Source organism: Panthera uncia, chromosome D2 (genome assembly GCF_023721935.1).
Source record: "Panthera uncia isolate 11264 chromosome D2, Puncia_PCG_1.0, whole genome shotgun sequence".
Taxonomy (NCBI): domain Eukaryota; kingdom Metazoa; phylum Chordata; class Mammalia; order Carnivora; family Felidae; genus Panthera; species Panthera uncia.
The window spans coordinates 45,839,027-45,859,708 of NC_064818.1; the positions used below are offsets into that span (position 1 = coordinate 45,839,027).

Below are 20,682 nucleotides of genomic sequence, written 5' to 3' on the forward strand. Positions count from 1 at the left end.
CACGTACCTAAAACTGTTACATATGGGAGAGACGACTTTCTTATCAATCAATTTTAGATGTCTGTGTCCTAAGACCTAAACAAGGTTGGTGGCAGAAAAACATTTCAAGCTGGTCATCATTTGGGGGCAGAGCAACAGCCTTTAAAGAAAAAGAACAAAACTGCCTAGTGATGGCTTGTCAAGACCATACCCTGGGAACTTCCTCCACTGTCAATCTACAGTCAATGTCTGAACTAAGAGGCCTGATGTTGTCCAGATCTTAAGATTTTCTGTCAAAGGCTTTTTAAAGAGGCACACGTGAGAAACAGTACACTGGCAAATAACAGCTTTACCAAGGCTGTCAAGATGATCTGTTTGGTGTTTTTCTCCATTCTGCTATCATGCTTCTTTGCATTAAATCAGTTTAGGAGATGAACAAATAGGTTTTCAAATTTTCTTTGCTGTCACTCGATAAGAGAGAGTCTCAAACACACACACATTGTGATTCACCTACCTGTAGCATGCCTTGACCATTTCCTTCTATGGTACCTTCATAAGTGACATGCAATCGAGTCAGGGGTTTGTCACATCTATAATTTAAAAAGATAATCCTTTACTTTTAATGACAAATACTTCACTACAGAAAAATGTGGAAATATAGATGAATATAAAAGACAAATTGAAACTGTTTCGAATCTTAAAAGCCAGAAACAGATGCCTGGTTAACATTTTTGATATAGACGCTCCCAAACGTGTTCTTATTCAAATATTAAATACACATATTTAAATTAAAATGGGATAATATGCTGTTCTGAAACCCATTATTTCTCCTATAAAATATCAGTTTCTTTTCTTTAAGAGTTGAAAAACTTCTCAAAATATAAAAAAAAATTTAAGATCTATGAAATGTTATTATGCTACAGTTGGCAACCCAAAGAAAAATACAGAAAAATTTAGCAATAAATCATATATGATGCTAAGATAGGGTCTATTTTCACTAGTTTGATAAACATGAGTGTGTGTGGCAGGGGTATCTTGATGAAAATACATGCCACAGAAATTCTGATCTATTGTATTTTTATATTAATAAAATTGATGGATGAACCTAGTACCTCTAAGTCACAATTATTTTCTTTCCCTTTTATAAGCCATGGTCACTGAGGTCATGCCACCCTAAAACGTGACACCATGGCCTAACAAATATTTTAAATTTGAGAAAATGGCAGAAACAGGAGGGTCACTCTGACCTCCCCTCCTCATAGTTCTTCCCTGTAATAAACCCCTCATGTGCAAGGTGCCCACCCTCTATCTGGAGGAAAGCAGTATCCTTATCTCCAAAGAAGAAGGGGTATCAAGAATCTAGCAAACAAGCCTTGCTAAGTTTCCCCCAGTTTACTACAATTACCTCATATTTCTTAATCTGTCATATTCCTTAGAGATGTTCACTCTTTATCAAACCTAGTATAAAGTATGTGGGTCTGTTTCTTTGGGCTTTCATTTCCTTAAGAAGGCTCCTGCGACATGTACAATTTATATTAAATAAATTTGTGTGCTTTTCTCCTGTTAATCTGTCTTTGTCTGTTTAATTTTCAGACCCAGTCTGGGATCCTAACTGGGTTAAGAAGAAACTTTTTCCTCCCTTACTGTGTTTACCTGTCTTACATTATATTAAACAATCAATTCCATTTTATTAATAGTATTTGATGACATTTTTTGCTAATAGACTCTCCCCATTACTTACTTAATAAAGAATATAAGTTATAAAAGAATATAACAGATGAAATCCAAATCTCTAACTTACATAAGGGTGGCATTCATGCGGGGGGAATTACATATTTTTTATAATAATTACACATTTTTAAAAACAATTTAACTGGGGGAGTGCTATTTACTTTTTGGGATTTACATTCTTCCTGATTCAAGGAGTCCAAATACATTTCTGGGGAAGCTCCAGTCCAGAAGACTGAGAGCCTTAAACTCAGCAGGCAATTCACTACAGATTCTAAGAGCTGCATTTGCATTAACTCATTTAATCCTGATAGCAACCCCATTACCATCTCCTTTTACAGATGGGAAAACAAGACACAGAAAGCATTTAAGTAACCTGCCTAAGTCTCATAAATGAAGCAAAACAAAGATTTGAACCCAGGTAACCTAACAGTGGTCCAAACTCTTAACCAGTATGCTACACCTTTAGAAAAATTACTTTCCAAATCTCTTGTAGAAAGTAGTGACACAAGTTTGATTTTTTTTTTTAACTTCCTTCGTTTGTTTTTTGATCCTATTTTCCTAGCCATTTTATGCTAAGGGAGACTATCCATGAGGATACTACTGAAAAGACAAAGAAGCACGATCCAGAAATCTCTAGTTTGTCAGCCAGGACTTCAAAACAAATCTCATCTGACATCAACTATTCTCCATGATGGAAGCTGTCAACATATAGTACAGCTCTCAATAAAATTATGAAATTGCTAGCCACTTTTTAAAAAAGCATCCTCCAACTTCCTGACAGGTGTCCCCTTTTGGCCCAAGCAAATCTTTCATACCACCGCACTAGGAATCAAAGACAGAGGACTGTAACTCTCTGTGATTAAGTAAGCCCAGCTAAGGTAGTCACTGGTGACTGCTGGGTTAACTGTAACATGGCAGAAGCTTGGAAATCAGAAAAACCTCCAACTTCCTGGCTCTCATTTAGCCCCTTGCTGTTGGGAACACCAACAATCCTCATCTCTTCTTTATCCTCCCTCTTAAAGTGAATGCATGTTTCTGGTTCTGTGGAATCTGGGAGATTGATTAGTTACATTCTCCAACTCACTTACGAAGCAGCTAAAACAAAAAGAGATCAATGAAACAAAAACGTTAGAAAAGTTATCAAGTCAAATTGTGCCTATCAAAGTTAAGGGGAGTATCTTGATCTTACTCAGGGGCAAATTTATCTCACTGACACAGCAGCCTTGCCAATTGTGGTTGGCATTTTGACCTATCCCTTCTCTCCCAGATGGTAATGTACAAATGGGTGTCCTTTCCCCTTAGTGCCAAATGAATGTCAGATGAAGAGCTGAGATCTACAGCTGAATTAAAAACAAGCCCTCTGCATGATCTATAAAATCTACACCAAAGTGAGATGAACAAAACGTCTGTATTCCTGTCAGATACTAACACAAAAGCTAAGAAAAGCAATCTGTACCCTGGCCTGGGCAGATAGCAGCAAATTGTTACTTTTAGTTGTAGACACCATATTTTAAGAGAGACCAATGGCCTGGAGTAGATCAAGAACAAATATAAAGGGTTTAGAATCCATATTATATGTGAAACAGAGAAAAGAGTAAGTTTAGTGTGTTACCTATGTGCACTGTTAGAGATGGGGGTGGGTCAAGAAAGCATTATGATGTTGAACATCAACAATGGGACACACTGAGGTGAAAGAGTGAATTTCCCAACACTGAAGCTGTCTGTCATCTGTCACAGGTAGAGTTGACTGATACTTCTGGTAGACAGCTAGACCAGATGATTTCTTGGGGGTCCCTTTCATCTCTAATACGCCAAGACTCCAAAATGCTGTACATGTTCTCTTCCTTTCTGGCTCAATTTTGTTTTTGTTTTTTGTCTTCAGGTTGTTTAAACTTTTACCCACTTCCCTCTATTAATAGTCATCTCAGCCATGCAGTCAGCTCCTAATGTAAGTTTCTTTGTTTTTTTTCACCTCACAAATAAACATCTTTGATGGATAAAAAAAAAACCACCACAGGAAAGCCACTTAAGCAGATGTGTTTTATCAAGTTAACTTCCTTAAAAGTAAGTCCCTTTCGTCACTAATTCCAAAGGAAATAATTAAAAGCTATGATAAAAATTATGGGAAAATGAAAATGAGAGGCACTGGTCAACACGAATGCATATGCAAAATATGCATTTAGTATGTTTGATCATGTTCTCATGTGCAATGGAAAAGGTGATCTATTCCTCTTTAGGTGATATGGGGACCTGCTCTAGACTAGGGAAAGTATTGACTAGTTCAGGGCCCCAAGGAACTTACAAATCTGAATGAACTCAGATTGATTATTATTCTTCTCAGTTATTTGTAGGTAAATAATAAGAAAAAAAGCCCCAGTAAATTAGCAACTTCCACAAAATCTGCATGTGAATAGCCAAACTTCAAAATTCTTGTCACTGAGACAAATTCTAAGTAATTACTATTTACATTTTAGTTTAATGAAAAAATTTTCCAACATCTTGTCCTCCAGAATGAAAAGCCATAAAATACATATATACTAACCAAAAGAGGAGGTAAGACTGAACATTATATATTGGTTGTTCTAGTTAATATTAGTGTCTTCACACACAAACTCCTTAATTCTAAATAAGATTTTGTTTCAGAAAACAAAAATAAAATCAAAAACAAAAACAAAAAAATCCACTAAGGCAAACAGTAGAAGTCAAAGGCTTGCAGGCCTTGATTCAGAAAGCATGGCCTTTCTAACAATGAGAGCTATCAATGGATCATTTATGATACAAAACTCCCCTAGCATTAGGGCAACTAAGAGGTTGGGAAACCATTTTTCCTGAGGTTGTGAAATAGAATCCTTGCATGGTGAAAGAGTCCTTCTAATTCTAGGATTCCCAGATTATTTTTATTACTATTACCTTTCCCACTCTGGAAAATCTTCAAGACTCTGTCTTGTAAATGTCACCAAGCCAGTAGGTTCTACAAAAGCAATAAAAGAAAAACACACCCAAAAGAAGTTTTGATTTTGAAAAGATTATATACATTCAGTAAAAGAATGGATCTAACAATGGTTGTAAAACGAATGGGAAAATACCAAGCTTAGTGTTAGAATACAACAGAAGATCGATTTAAAATAATATTATCCTTATAGTAGGAACTCTTGCTATAAAATCCTTACTGAAAAACAAAACTACACAAACAACAGCACAACAGTTGATACTTACTGGTAAAGTTTTCTAAACTGAATATACTTGTGAAAAATCATTGGAAAAAAAAGGTGCATTAATGGGTGTAGCTTATATAATAAAGACAAAACTGAATTTTAATCTATAGACTCCTTTTCAAAGAAAGGTCTTGATCCTACACCTGAAGATTGATGAATGTATACACATTTATGCATTTTATAATAAAATAAAATGTCTGCGATTAAAAAACAAATTGTTGGCATGCCCTTTGGAGTTGACATGGTTAAATCCAGGGTTTAGATGATATGCAATCGCTTTACTTACAAGGCACCTTAACTAGAAGGAGGGATTGCTTTGTTCTAAGAGGTTAGAGAAAAGAAAGATAACATAGTTGTCAAGGAGGGACAGATAGGAAGGGGATCAAAATGCAGTACATGTTAAAGGAGTATGATGCAGTACATGTTAAAGGAGTATGATCCTTTTCTGTTAAGTTTACTTTTTTTTTTTTTTTAAACTAGTGGCAAAAACAACAAATAAATCAGCAGGCCAAAAGTAATTTGATTCAAATCGAAGAACAAACTAAAAAGGCCAGGCCACTTCTGTTTTCTTCTGTTAAAAAAAAAAAAAAAAAAGAAAGCAAGAAAGAAAGCAAGAAAGAAAAAAGCTCTTAAGCAAAGAGATATGTCAGGAACTATTAGTGATAATGGTGGTAGAGGCCCAATGAAAGCTTGACGATCATTTCATTCCTCTGTATGATTCCACATTTCTCTGCTCTCAGTCACAAGCAGTAACAACTCAAAAATCATATGGAGTAGTTACTGTAGAAAACAGAATTTTGTTAATATGGGTTATAAATATTCTTAAGATTTCCTTAAGTAATTTCTCTAAGGCAAATGGATAGCATATTTAAAACTCATAAGTATGAGATCAAACAATTCAAACACCAGAGAAGCAATTCTATTTATAAGAAAATAATGTATTATCATTCAGCAAATTAGCAGATAAATAAGAATATTAAATGTCCTTCACATATTAAAATCCTTCATATATTAAATGTCCTTCAGATATATTAGGAGATCCCAAGAGAAATTCATAAATGAATATTGCTGGGAAAGCCAGAAAAAAGGTAGAACATGGTTCCTTAGATATAATTAATATCAGAAATACCTTGAGAGCATTCTTTTTACCTTTCTTCCATAAAAAGGTAACTTTTATGCTAGGTTACTTTGATTAATAAAATATTTCCCTTAATAAAATCACAATATATGCTGCATATGAATCCTCAATTTTTAAATACTCCATCTATAAGATACTTTATCCAAAACTATATTGAAATTATTTCAGAAAGCCCTTGAAAATCTTTAAACCTCAAGATCTCCATTAAAATATAAAATATAGTGGCACCTGAGTGGCTCAGTCGGTTGAGCATCCGACTCTTGAGACCAGCTCAAGTTGTGACCTCGCAGTGGTGAGATCGAGCCCACATCAGGCTCTGTGCTGACTGTGGAACCTGCTTGGGATTCTGTCTTCTCTCCTTCTGCCCCTCCTGCACACACACACCCTCTCTCTCTCTCTCAAAATAAATTAAATAAATAAATAAATAGATAGATAAATAAATAAATAAATAAAATATAGACATCTGACAACACTGAAAAGTTGGTCCTGACAGAATTACATTTTATCAATTCTAAAAGGCGCATGTTTTTCATGTACTAAACTTCTGAAACTGGGATACAACTTTCATAATGGAACGTATTTAGCCTTTGCCACTGGTCTAGATTACAGTTGAATTTTTCCAGAGAAAATGTGCATCTGCTTCTTAGTCATCTGGGAGCAACACCAACCTGATCTAGATCTGAATTAAGTCCTCTGTTGCAGGCTTTTGTGGATCACACTGATAATATGACTTCAGACCCCAAACTTGAGACTTGTGGTTCAAATTCTCAGGGGAGATTTTTTTGTCCTTTCTCTAGCCAGTGCCAAGGTTGGCACTTGCAGTTCCTTTGTTGTCTCCTTTTTGCACAGCCAGGTACATTTCTCAACTATCCTTACACTGAAGGTACAGACCTTTGGTGTATCAGCTTTGTAAGAGAGGTCTCCTATGACTGCCCATCCTGAGTGTTTTTTCCTTCTTAGTGGTACATAACATGACACTTTTTACCATCTACGATATCCTAGATATGATGAAATACAGTACTTTAAATAGGTTTTTATAGTTTCTATTCGGTAGACTTCAGAACTTCTTTGTAAGGTAATCATTAACTTGTAAACCTCTTTTATACCACTACTTCCTCCTTAAGCCTGTAGCTTTCCATCCTAAAAACTTGTAAGATGTTTCATTACATTTCTACAAAAGACTAAATTACCATGTACAATGAAAAAGCCAGAAAATAAAATGCCTAATTATAATTTATTTTTTCAGCCTAATTCCTAATATTTATGATGGTTTATAAATTTCTAGTTGAAAAAACAAAATTTTAGCTTTTTCCCTCAAATAAATAAAATCCTAAAACTTAGGCAAGTTAGTGACTAGAGAAGACATACATAATTTGACTCCAAGGACAGAAAAGTAAACTCTGAATTACTTAGGTATAATAATGGAATTCATTCTGTTTAGCACAGTAAATTTATAATAGCAAAAATATACTCATCTTTCCAAAAAATTATTACAAATTCTAATTTGGCTTTATGTCTCACAAACACAAATGAGCCTTCATTTCCTTAATTATTTTATTCAGTATAATGAACAAAACTAAAAATAAATAAGAAATAGATAACTCTCCAAAGAAGCATGATTTTTTTCCTTAAATACCAAAATCCTGATAACTGATTTATTTCCAAAAATCTGAACAATGTTCAACAGCAATACCTTCAAAAAGAAAAAAATGCCAAGTACACTATAATGTGAGATTACATACTAAAGGAAGAATATGAGAATATTGACCTTAAAATGATTCAGTGATGTGCTTTAAGGCAAACCAACAACTGAATGGCCAGAACTGAAACTCATTTCACTTGACCAGAGTTGACTTTCTCTATGTAACAAAAGCAAACTTTGGGATGCTCTTGTTTCTCTTATAATCAACTTTTAGAAAAGGCCACCCACTGATAATAGCTAACATTTATTATTAAGTATGTAACTTCTCATTTAATATTTACAACTACCTTATGAGGTAATTATCATTATTCTTTGATTTTAGAGGTCAGGAAACTAAGGCTTAGAGGTGTTAAGAAACTTGTCTGGGTCACCCAGCTCCTAGGGTAAGAGTGCCAATACCAATCTATTATTAGCTGGTCGCTACCAGCACTGGTTATACATTTACCACTATTGCCTCAGGTGTCACAATTAGTATCTGGGAAAACAAGATTGTCAGGGTCCAACAGAAAAAGACAAACATGTAAACACTAAGTACAATACTGTTTTATAAGAATTCTACAGTGTGTAAAGGGGCCACAAAAGAGAGGGATGAGTAAGCAGGCAACAAATTGGCTGTCCTCTGCAAATAAACTAATTGTTAGTAGTCAATGCTTCTTTAAATAAAGAACACCTGGGGTGCCTGGGTGACTCAGTCGGTTGAGCATCTGGCTCTTGATTTCGGCTCAGGTCATGATCTCATGGCCCTGGGATTGAGCCCCTCATCATTGGGCTCTGCAATGACAGAGCAGAGTCTACTTGGGATTCTCTCTCTCCCTCTTTCTGCCCCTTCCCCACTTGGGCGTGCAAGCATACACTCACTCGCTCTCTCTCTCAAAAGAAATAAACTTGGAAGGAAGGAAGGACGGACGGAAGGACGGACGGAAGGAAAGAAGGAAGGAAAGAAGGAAAGGAAGGAAAGGAAGGAAAGGAAGGAAAGGAAGGAAGGACACTCGAAATGTATTTTTTGGTCAATATATTTTCTTTTCAAAGTACTAATTTACTGTTTTTAATTCATGAAAATTTATTAAAGTATGTTCCACTGTTCTAATTTCAGAGTATATAAAAGTCACACATATTCATAGCACACATTTAATGTACATACATAGCATACGCATAAAATCTGAATTATAATATTGAATTATTTGGTCTGGGCAGGAAGGTGTACTTTGAACACAAAATGTTTCTGACCTGTCACTCAATCTGAACTGTCCCCATCAGTGATAAAAATTATATTAAGAATGAAAGAAATTTACTTTTCTCTGTGACTCTTCTAAAATAGCAGAAGAGTGTCTTAAGTTTCTCTGGTTTCCTTGATGAACGTCCTTCAAACAACCTGAAAGAGATCAAAAATAAAGAAAATAAAAAAGGGTGGTTTAAAATGCCTTAATGAAAATATAAATATAAATAAATAAATAAATACCTTAATGACCCACAAAACTACATCTACATTGCTACTAAGTAAAGGAAGGCAATTCTGTAATGACAGAAAACTGGAAAACTGGATTAGAACAGCATCTGGAAAAGACTAAAATCAACTAGAACTAGGCTTCTTAAAAGTTGTTCAAGTCAGATGGCACTCTCTAACAACCACATTTCTCCAATCTGTCCTTCTCCAGGGAGAAGGCACCATCTGGTCCCCCAAAGTCAATTAGGCCAGTGAGTAAATGCTTATTTTCCCAATGGCAAACACTAATAATTCACAATATTGCTAGGTAGTTAAATGACTGAACAAAAATGGTACCTGAAAAAAAATCCAAAGGATTGTATTCAGGGAGGGAGGGCAGTGGGTGGTGACAGTAATGACAAGCAGGTATGACAAAGTATTTGGGGCCTGACAGTCTTTGGTAATTAAACAGATATACCCTTTGCATAGTGACCAAAACAGTGCCTACTCATCTAGTTTCCAGTAACCTGGACTTGCACTACTTAATTTAGTTTCCTTTGAAATGATGTGGCATTGTTAATGGTAACACATAATGCAATTTATCCTGAGGAAAGAAAAGCAGAGCTTTGGAAGCATATGACCTGAATAAGTAGTTCACTAAAGGATTTCAAACACAAAAGCATGCTTTTGGGCATAAGATCAAGCTTTCCAAAGGCATTTAAAAATTATAAAGCAATTCTGAGCTATAAATGATGAGTTATTATTTATCTGCCTCTAGTCATATACTCTGGCTTTACAACCAGAAACCCTTCAAGTAAAAGTTCACTTTAATAAGTGCCGAAATGGGTGAAATTTTTCATGATTAGGAAAGCAGGCTTATGTAACTATGCAGAGAGGGAAAAGTTAATTCCATGAGAAAATCCTATTGAGCAACTGAAATAAATTAGGAAAAGAGAAGGAAATGTAGATTTCAAATGATCCTGTTTTCAATGACCTGAAATTCTGTATTCAGGGTCAAATTTCTGAGAAAACAATTTATGTGAATATTTATTTCCTGAAAAGAATACTAACATCAGAAAAGTATTTTAACTAAATTTAAAAGTGAACTAATTCAAAAAATAAAGTACAATAAAATTGAGCTGATTTTTAAAAATAGTTTAAGAGAGCCTATATGATCATTTTTACTCATTTGAAAGAACTTACTTTTCTAAAATGTTTATTACAAATACTCTTAAAATCCAGTTGCCTGCTGAAAGAAAGGATCTTTGAGAGAGCAGATTTCAGCTTCGTTTCTTATGCAATGTGTCAACCAGGATAGAGTTTATTTAAATCAAAATGATAGTCAAAATGAAGAAGCCACTTGGCAGTTTAATTAAACATCCAGTATCAAATAAATGTGATTTACTAAATGAATATCTTGGGAACCATTGCAAAATCCCTTTCTAGGTTTACTACTTAGTAGAGGGAAACAGTATGAATACAAAGGCAGCCACCATCTATTCTTAGAGATGAACTGATGCACTATGTGATTCAATTAAAGTAAAAAAGTTTCAATTCCACAGAACTATTGTGTAGTAAGGAGAAAATAGCTGTTGTCCTTAAGAAATAATTCCCCCAAACATAAAAAAGGGTCCCTTGCTTCTATTTGTGGTCAGTTGTTTATAAAATTGCATAGAAGTTCACATATTTCATAACCACAATGACAAATTAGTAACTCTAAGAGACTCTTGGGACTATAGATTTACTACCCTAGCAATACTGACTTTCCTGGAAGATCGTATGGCAGTCATTATCACCTACTACAAATGAGCACCACTGTTTATTTTTTTTTTTTAATGTTTATTTATTTTTGAGAGAGAGACAGAATATGAGCGGGGGAGGAGCAGAGAGGGAGGGAGACACAGAATCGGAAGCAGGGTCCAGGCTCCGAGCTGTCAGCACAGAGCCCGACGCGGGGCTTGAACCCACGGACTGCGAGATCATGACCTGAGCCGAAATCGGACGCTTAACCGACTGAGCCACCCAGGCGCCCCTGCTTATTATTTTTTTAATGTTTATTTATTTTGAGAGAGAGAGAGAGGGAGGGAGAGAGAGAGAGAGAGAGAGAGACATGGCACGAGCAGGGGAGAGACAGAGACACAGAATCTGCAGGAGGCTCCAGGCTTTGAGCTAAGAGAGAGAAAGAGACAGGGCACAAGCAGGGGAGAGACAGAGACACAGAATCCAAAGAAGGCTCCAGGCTTTAAGCTGTCAGCACAGAGCCTGGCATGGGGCTTGAACTCATAAACGTGAGATCATGACCTGAGCCGAAGTCAGACACTTAATCAACTAAGTCACCCAGGCGCCCCAAGCACTATTGTTTATTTTTCAGGTCCTAACCTTAAAGGTACAAAATCAAAGAGAATCTCAATGTATTCTGTTTATTTGTTGTTCCAAGCCTAATTTCAAATCACTCTGTAACCAAATATCTGGATGGAACATGAAGTACCATGTGACGTGGAAGGAATGAGAGACAAGGAGGTAGGAAGTCAGGAAAGATGAAATAGGTTTAAAACCCTTGCATGAAGTCTAAAATTCCACAACAGGGAAGTCTGAAAGAACTATGCATAGACACCCAAATAAAATGAATTATCCTGGTATGAAAGCAAGTGAAAATCACATAAAAACAAGGACAAACAACATAAGCGAAAGTCACAAGAATGAGAGACAGAAATGCACCAGAGAGAAAAGGCACCCACAGAGAGAGAGAGACTCAGAGAGAATGAAGACCTTCTTATAATAACCAAGCACTTTCAGATTTTTTAACTTCTCAACACCAATTTCTTTTTTTAGGTTTCCAAGTCCTGGGTGTGTATATTTGAAGGCCTATTTTAAGCCAGGAGGCATGCATATGAACATGCACATAAACTAGACCACAATAACCCCTCTACATGTAAGGAGGACATTTTGACATGTAACTGTGTGGTAATTAGAGAGTATTTAAAAAAGCAAGCAGGGGAGCCTGGGTGGCTCAGTGGTTAAGTGTCTGACTCTTGATCTCAGCTCAGGTCTTGATCTCAGGGTTGTGAGTTCAAGCCCCATGTTGGGCTCCATGCTGGGGATGAAGCCTACTTAAAAAAAGTTAAAATAAAATAAAATAAGCATACAGAAAAAGCCAGTCAGGCAACCTCACTTTTTGTTATAAACAAAACTTTTTATTTTCAAGGAAATAAGTCAATTGAGGGTCAGATGCTTATTAACTATTGTTTTTCTTTCCATACATATAAGGAAAATCATAGTTCAATAAAATCTTTCCCCGAATAGAATATTGATAACATTACTGGAATTGGATTCTAGACACACACACGCACACACCCATGTGATTTCAAGTTAAGGATTAATCCCATTAGCACACAGTAAATCAAACCCAAAGCACTACAACTTCCACTTTAAAATGGATGCAAATAATAACCTGGAACCCAGCCACAAAGTCATTCTTGGCTTTTCTGTGAAGCACTCTGCCATATGGCCCCAGAAGCACTTTCAATCCAGGGAAGAGGAAGATGTAAAAGCCTCCTGGGCTGACCACTGCTGCAACCCACAATTAATCTCTGACCATCAGTTTCTAAGCAATCTCAGAAGCATCAATGCTAATCACATTGGAAGCCTTTATATGAATGTTTAGGCCCTGAAAGGCAAGCAGGGGAAAAGGTCAGGGGTATTTAACATAACTAAGCAGGGCTGGAAGAACACAACAATAAATAAAAACAGGAAGACTTATTCAATTTATTGACATCAGCCTCCTACCACATACTCTTAACCATTTTTCTTATTCAATCAACTAGCTAGCCATAGCTCTTTTGAGGCTAAATACACTCACACACACACAACTCCCAACTGCCAGAAACTATAATCATAAATAGCAACTAGGCCAAAAAGAAAACACCACCACAACAAAATGCTCCATAATCAGCTTACCAAATGGCTCATCAAATTAGGTACTTGATCTTTCATAAGTCACATGAAAAAGGGGAACTTTTGGTTGTTTTCCATCTCTGGAGCATACTCAGAGCATTTTGCTCGAGAAGCGAGACATAACAAAAAGAGCATGGAGTCTGATGGAAGACAGTGTCCTGCTTGTTTTACTGACAAGTCATTTACTTTCACTGAACCTATTAGTATAGAAGATTCCCTACCTAGAAACTTCCACAGATAGAATCAAAGTAAGCTGTCAACAGACAGCATCAATGATCATGTATAGTCATCATTCCTGCTTTTTGCTAGTTTAGGTTTGATTAAACACATACCATCTCAGTGAGAGCCAGGTGCTGCCAGGATTCCTTAAAACAATTGTGGTTAAGCCATACAGAGAAAGACAGATACCATATGTTTTCACTCTTATGTGAATCCTGAGAAACTTAACAGAAACCCATGGGGGAGGGGAAGGAGAAAAAAAAAAAGAGGTTAGAGTGGGAGAGAGCCAAAGCATAAGAGACCCTTAAAAAATGAGAACAAACTGAGGGTTGATGGGGGGTGGGAGGGAGGGGAGGGTGGGTGATGGGTATTGAGGAGGGCACCTTTTGGGATGAGCACTGGGTGTTGTATGGAAACCAATTTGACAAATTTCATATATTGAAAAAACTAAATAAATAAATAAATAAATAAATAATAAAAAAATAAAGACTTATAAAACAATTGTGGAAACTACCACAGGCTTTACCTGCCCAACATTCTGGTGATCAAAAGAACATCTATCAGCCAGAAGACAAGAATATGCCTGGTTTCAAATCTCCAATGGATTAAACTCTCATTTTCTGAAAATACTATTGGGATACCATAAGTTTAAATCCCTCATGATCTCACTCCAGACTGATGAATAGTTTTGGTTCATTTTACAGACCAAGGATTATTCCTAAGGGTAGTTCTAGTTTCTGATTAGCTATGAGTTAAGAAGTATTAATCTGGTTCATTCAAAGGGAGGCTGGATAGCAGAATGGTTATGAGACAGCTTCTCGAAGCCAACTTTATCTTCAGTTTGAATCCCAATTGTACCAGTTAACTTGATGAAGTAATCCTACCCTCTCTAAGCCTCCATCTCCTCATGGGAAAAATGAGAAAACAATACCTAATTTATAAAACTGATGCATCAAGTAAAAAATAACAGCAAGGTGATTAACACATAGCAAGTACTTAATAAATATCAGGTATTGTTATTAAGAAATGGGGCACCTGAGTGGCTCAGTTAAGCATCCAATTCAGCTCAGGTCTTGATCTCACAGTTCAGGGGTTCGAGCCCTGGATTGGGCTCTGTGCTGACAGCATGGAGCCTGCTTCAGATTCTCTGTCTCCCTCTCTCTCTGCCCCTCCCCACTCGCGCTTGCGTGTGTGAACAATAAAAAAAAAAATTACTCATTAAAAAAAAAAAAAAAAAATCCAGATAGTGCTGAGTAAGCAGAGATACTTGAGATGAAATAGGGCATTACGTAATGCCCAGCAAAAAAAATCCACTCATTTACATAAAATGCTTATATTGTTCAAATCTATGTTCCCTTCATTAAGAAAAACTCCTCAGCCTCTTTTTCCATCAAGCCTAACAAGTTGACACTCAGAGCCAACCAGCTCAGCCTTCAGGAAAAACACCCATCCATGCACAATGAAAAAGATAAACACGCCTTTGCCAAGACGTTCCAGCATTCTCCTGTCAGAAGTTCAGCTGAAAAGCAATGATGCTTTAAAATCAAAACATGTATTAAAATTGATATAACTTCTGGTAATAGCGGCAGGAAATGGGACGTCACAAAAGCCAAAGCTTCCCAAGACTTCTTGACTTCTACCTGTCAGCCGTTCCAAACCTGAGGTCCACATTACTGTTGAGAAAAGAAGGCTGCTAGTGTAGCAGGTGCCCAGCCCTCAGAGGGCCCTGTGGACTTGTGCTTCTTTCACACGCTGACTGTACACTGAGGGTGAAGGGGGGTTATGATACCCTATCTATGGGGTTATAGAAGGGAAGGAAGAAGCTACCCACATTAGCTGTTTGGGAAAGGCTCAAAAAATCTGTGGGCTTCCAACCTCAAAATCAAAGTACAAAAATCACCCATTCTTTTCATTAACTTTGTCTGATGATTGACTTGTAACTATTTTTCTTCTGATTATAAAAGTAATATATTCTTGTTAAAAACAATTTTAAAAATACGGTAAAGGATGAAGTAAAAGCATTAAATGTGTTTCTCTCACTACCCAACAGGAATCATACTTTAATTCATTTTCTTGTCAGTCTACTTTCCATGCTTATACATGCACTGATGTGAACATAGAGGTATGTTAACAGATACAGGTATTTTAACATAATTGAGATCATATTCTATACGTAACTTTTCATTCCTTGTGAAAGCCTACAATTGCTAATTGAAATCATGCTTAATCTTCTGCTCTCTTTCTGTGCTTTTTCTTGTTTTACCTGATGAGGAATGTGTATTTGTAGTCATCCACAGAGAGCTTAAAGCTCTTAAAGAGGAAAGGGCTATAAACATTTAACCATGATACAGGGCTAACATTATCTGTGAATAGTTTAAATACTAACTCTTTTTTTTTTTTTTTTTTTTTTTAAGTAAACTCTATGCCCAACATGGGGCTCAAACTCATGACCATGAGATCAAGAGTTGCATGCTCTACCAATTAAACCAGCCAGGTGCCCCTAAATACTGAATTCTTTATGGGTGAAACTTAACATCTGAAATTTGGTTATACACACACACACACACACACACACACACACACACACACATATATATATAAAGTGGGGTTGGATAGGTGAAAATGGAGCAAAATAAAAAATTCTGGTTAGTACCAAACTTGGGTAAGTAAACATGGGGTCATGATACTGTTCTCTTTATTTTTTAGCATGTTTGAAAATATCTATAACAGATCTTCAAAATAACTTTTTTGGAGAAGAGTCTCTCTGAAAGAACCTTAACTTAGGAAGAGAATGCATAGCTCTTATCTAAAAAAGAAATTTAAAAGGTATATAATTAAGTCAAAGAATCAATCTGAGAAAGCTTATAACTAAGATATCAAAGGTTTATCTGAGGGACAATCAAGAAACATGTACTAGCTGACTACTCATCCTGTGGAAACAAACTATAAGTGGCTATGGAAACACTAACTCTAAAGCATTATTAACTAGACCTACTTCTTACCAAAATCAAAAATCAGAAAAACACAAAACCACTGGATCGGCCTTCAGAATTTTGGATAGAAATTTGAATAATTTACAGCATCCCTGGTGATCCTGGAGCTAATCAAACATTCATTCCAAATAAACAGAGAGACTACTTACTGTATGGAGATTTATAAATATAACTAATACTCTTCATGGAAACAGATAATTACATTTCTACAGAATTAAATTTCCATTGTTTACTTACATACCAAATTTGTCCATTTCCTTTTCTGTATTAAAAAGGAAAATCTGCCAAGAGATGCATAGCCCTTAACTACAAGTGAGTAGAAAAAATTCTTTAACAATTTCTCAAATAAGCAAAAAAAAATTATATTTAATAAACAGGTTCTTTACACAATTGCAATTGCAGATACCAATGCTGTGTTTTCTCTCAATTCTATCCCAAATGCTAAAGAAATCAAAGGCAAAAACTTGAACTATATATGGCTTAAAAATAAAATATCTCCTAATTGCTAAAGATGAAGTTTGAAAAGTAAAAGACAATAGACTAAAAATGAAGGATCTAGTTTTAATCCTAACACTCTTCCACTAACCAGTCAATTTCTCAAACATTTCATCTATAAATTTTATTTTCATTCACTCAATGTGGATTTATTGAAGGCCTACAATGCATGAAATTTAATGAAAGATTCAGATCCCACTGAAAGGATTAAACAAGCAATTATAAAGAAGTAGAGTAGGTGGTACAGCAGGAAAAGTAGAGAACACAAAAGGCACATGCCTAGTTGTACAAACCCAGAAGAACCCTGGATGCCTCTCTTCACCCACTCACAGATACAGTTTGTCACTATCACACTGACTTGTTCTTCAAATATCATCACACCTCTACCCCCACTGCTACACTATCCCAGCTATCAACCTCTCCTTCCTAGTGCATCACAATAGCCTCTCCAGCTGGGTAAACTCACTGTACTTCGGCCCCTCCCCACTCAGTACCCACATGTAATCAGAACAAACTTTTGAAAATGTAACTCTGATCAGGTGCATCAGCTTCCCCCTCCTCCCATACCAAATCCTTTAATGACTTTTTATTACCTTAGGAGGGCCTTGCAGGCACAGTAGGATGGCCTACTGGCCCCCATCCCCTGCAGCCTGTCCTCTCTCTGTGCTGCAGCCGCACTGGTCTTCTCTCAGGCTCTGGGCATGTCATGTCCTTCTCATCACAGTGTCCCTTTGAACATGCTGTACCCCTCACCCAGAATGTAATCATCTCTCCTTTCCTCCTTGGTAAAAACTCCTACTCACCCTTTGTACTTAGTTCAAAAGTTATTTCCTCAAGAAAAAATTTTACTAAACTATATTAAACTATTATTAAAGTATATTAACCTCTGTCAAACAATATCCTTCTATAATAGAGTATCATAATGCTATGTACCTCTTTTTTATAGAATAGAGGTACCTATAGACCATCATATGAACCCAGGGGAATAACAAACCTATCCTGGCAAGATCAGAGCTATCAGAAACAGTGATACTTGAACTGATGCTCGAAGAAGGAATAAAAGCCTCGTGGAAAGACACAGAAGTCAGAAACTGGTTTGTCCTTTCTCTTGTAAGGCACTTAACACACTATGAAGAATACTGAAATTGCTTACTGTATATTTGAACTAAATGACTAAATACTATTCTCTTAAAACAAACTTAGCTAACGTACTGACTCAAAACTAGGTTAACAACATGTCCCTCACAATTGGCATTTACACAAAGAGAATATGGTATAAAATGGGTATCTCCTATTGGGATTTTAAATAAGTTTTCTTATACAAATGACATTGTTTTTCATTGTTTCCCCATTCCTTTCTAGTGTTGATAATGGAGAGTAACTATATAATAACAAAGATTTTCATTGAACTTTAATGATCTTGCCTACAAAATGGCAAAAATACCACTTAACTCACTGCATTATAAAGATTAAATTAGATAATTGGACATAAAATGTTTGGTCTATGGCAAATCACTGGAAAAATATTAGTTCCTTCTACCCTTCTCTATTTCACTGTTTAAGAGGTGTTCTCTGAAAACATACCGATTGAAGTTAATGTCTGGGTAGCTAGAATACTCGGATTTCATCTTAGCATTTCGCCGTGGAAATGTGCAGAAGAAAGCATTAGCTAAAAGACTGGCAATCTGTTCCTGTGACATTGTGATGGAATGATTCATCTTCTGTTTCAGGAGCGGTATTGGCTGATAGAGGAAACAAAATATACAGACAAGAAGAGCCATAATTAGTTTAGCAATTTCAAAAGCAGAGGCACCAAATTGCATTTGCTAAATTAAGGCAGGAATAATTTCAGGCCACTCTTGAGTTCTTAAATCAGCAACACTGTTGAAGTCAAGGGCAGTTCATCAAGGATGATTGGAAAAGTGTACTTGTTTGACAAACTGCAGATTTCTAATCAATAATGATGATAGTGAAGAGAACACAAAACATTACTTATTAGTGGAAAACAAGATTGTTTTAGCAAGTAAGAAATAAATACACATTATCCATGTAATGAAAAATTAAAACAAAAGATGAAACGGGAAATTGCAACACCGAATGGAGCTATTATAGCATATGCTAAATTTTATTCTCACTCATATTAAATATTGCTGGACGGAGCAATTTTTCTATTGTAGTCCTAAATAAAATGATGCTAAGGAAAATAATTCAATAAATAAGTCTTTTCTTTCCAATTCTGAATCACACTTCACTTTGACAATTTCTTTGAGACCTAAATCTAATTTTATTAAAGCAATTAATAGGACATGTGTATACACAAGTATGTATAATGTGTAAGAAGATAGGTATTTCCTTTATAATCATTTTAAGTCAAGGAAGATACAGGACATTTTTCCTTCAAATTTTTTATGACTGAAACGTCTTCTAGTTGTCCCAAACCCAAATTCACTGATCTTTTCTTTTCAGTAAATTCACAGGACCTAAGTATTGTGTTCAGTGGGTTTTATTCTACTTTAAATGTTTAAAATATATGTTTTTAAAGATATGATAGTAAAGCCAAAGACCAACTGCCAGTATACATGTCAGTTTTTAAGTTTTAAAATGCTCCAGCATAATATTTAAGGATGCTTTTCTTTCTACCTTTCAGTAAGATCCAGAACTAAAAATCCTGGATATGTGCATTCATCTCAAACCGGTATACTATACATAGACGACTGTCCTGATCATACTTCAGCAATCAACACCAAAGTGAAACAGAGGAAAGGCAGGCAAGACAAATCAAAAGTACAATGATGTAGCAACTTTTTTCTAACAGAAAATGTACATCAATGCTAGACTAAAAGTTTCCTAGAAAAAGGTTAAATTTGCAGTTCAACTATTTCCCTTGTGAAAATACAAAGGTAAACAAACAAGGGAAACCTAAAGAATCATTATAGTTTCCAAAAATCTCTCCTTTTAGGCCTTAGCAATTACCATTTCTAAGAAAGAAGAAACAGAGACCTCATATTGATTTCCATTTCCCACCCTATGCATTTATTTACAACTCAGAAATGCGTTTAGAAAAGGTGACAATGTATCAATGATTTAAAGCAAACTGTTAGTTTTAGCTAAAAATGAGCTTTTAGGGGAGCAAGGGTGGCTCAGTTGGTTAAGAGTCCAACTCTTGATTTTGGCTCAGGTCATGATCTCACAGTTTGTGGGACTGAGCCTCATGTCTGGCTCTGCGCTGACAACACATAGCCTGCTTAAGATTCTCTGTCTCCCTTTCTCTCAGTCCTTCCTCCCAGTGCATGTGTGAGCACTCTCTAAATAAACAAACATTAATTTTTTTTAAAAAAGAGCTTTTAACTACTATTTATGAAGTTATCCATAAAAATGAGTTTAAAAATTAATGGTGATATTTTAGGCTTAATGAATGATAAATGCAAACATTCTTCACCCCCAAATAATCAACAGTATGATTTTAAATAGAATAACTGGGGCACCTGGGTGGCCCAGTTGGTTGAGTGACTGACTTCATTCAGCTCAGGTCATGATCTCATGGTTTGTGAGTTCAAGCCCCACATTGGGCTCTGTGCTGACAGCTCAGAGTCTGGAGCCTGCTTCAGATTCTATCTCCCTCTCTCTCTGCCCCTCCCCCACTCATGCTCTGTCTCTCTCTGCCTCAGAAATAAACATTAAAAAAAATTTTTTTTAATAAATAAATAGATAGAATAACTGATTTCTGTTTTCTTAGAGGAGAAATCCTAAAAAGTCATACTTGGGGAAAACTGAAGGATGTAAATCTTTTTTTTTTTTTTTTTAAGTAGGCTCCATGCCCAGTGTGGAGCCCA

The 20,682-nt window shown here is 36.0% G+C and overlaps 1 protein-coding gene across 6 annotated transcripts in view; it reads right to left on the bottom strand.

The window, feature by feature from the left end:
* PARG (poly(ADP-ribose) glycohydrolase) overlaps positions 1 to 20,682 on the bottom strand; it is a 132,339-nt gene that overhangs the window by 54,208 nt on the left and 57,449 nt on the right. For all 6 annotated transcript variants that reach the window (XM_049645364.1, XM_049645361.1, XM_049645363.1 and 3 more), the window contains 4 exons: positions 18,434 to 18,591; positions 9,058 to 9,137; positions 4,621 to 4,681; positions 494 to 569 (listed from right to left, as the gene is read on the bottom strand). In XM_049645364.1, coding sequence (XP_049501321.1) covers positions 494 to 569; positions 4,621 to 4,681; positions 9,058 to 9,137; positions 18,434 to 18,591 — 375 coding nt within the window. The remainder of the gene's footprint in view (positions 1 to 493; positions 570 to 4,620; positions 4,682 to 9,057; positions 9,138 to 18,433; positions 18,592 to 20,682) is intronic.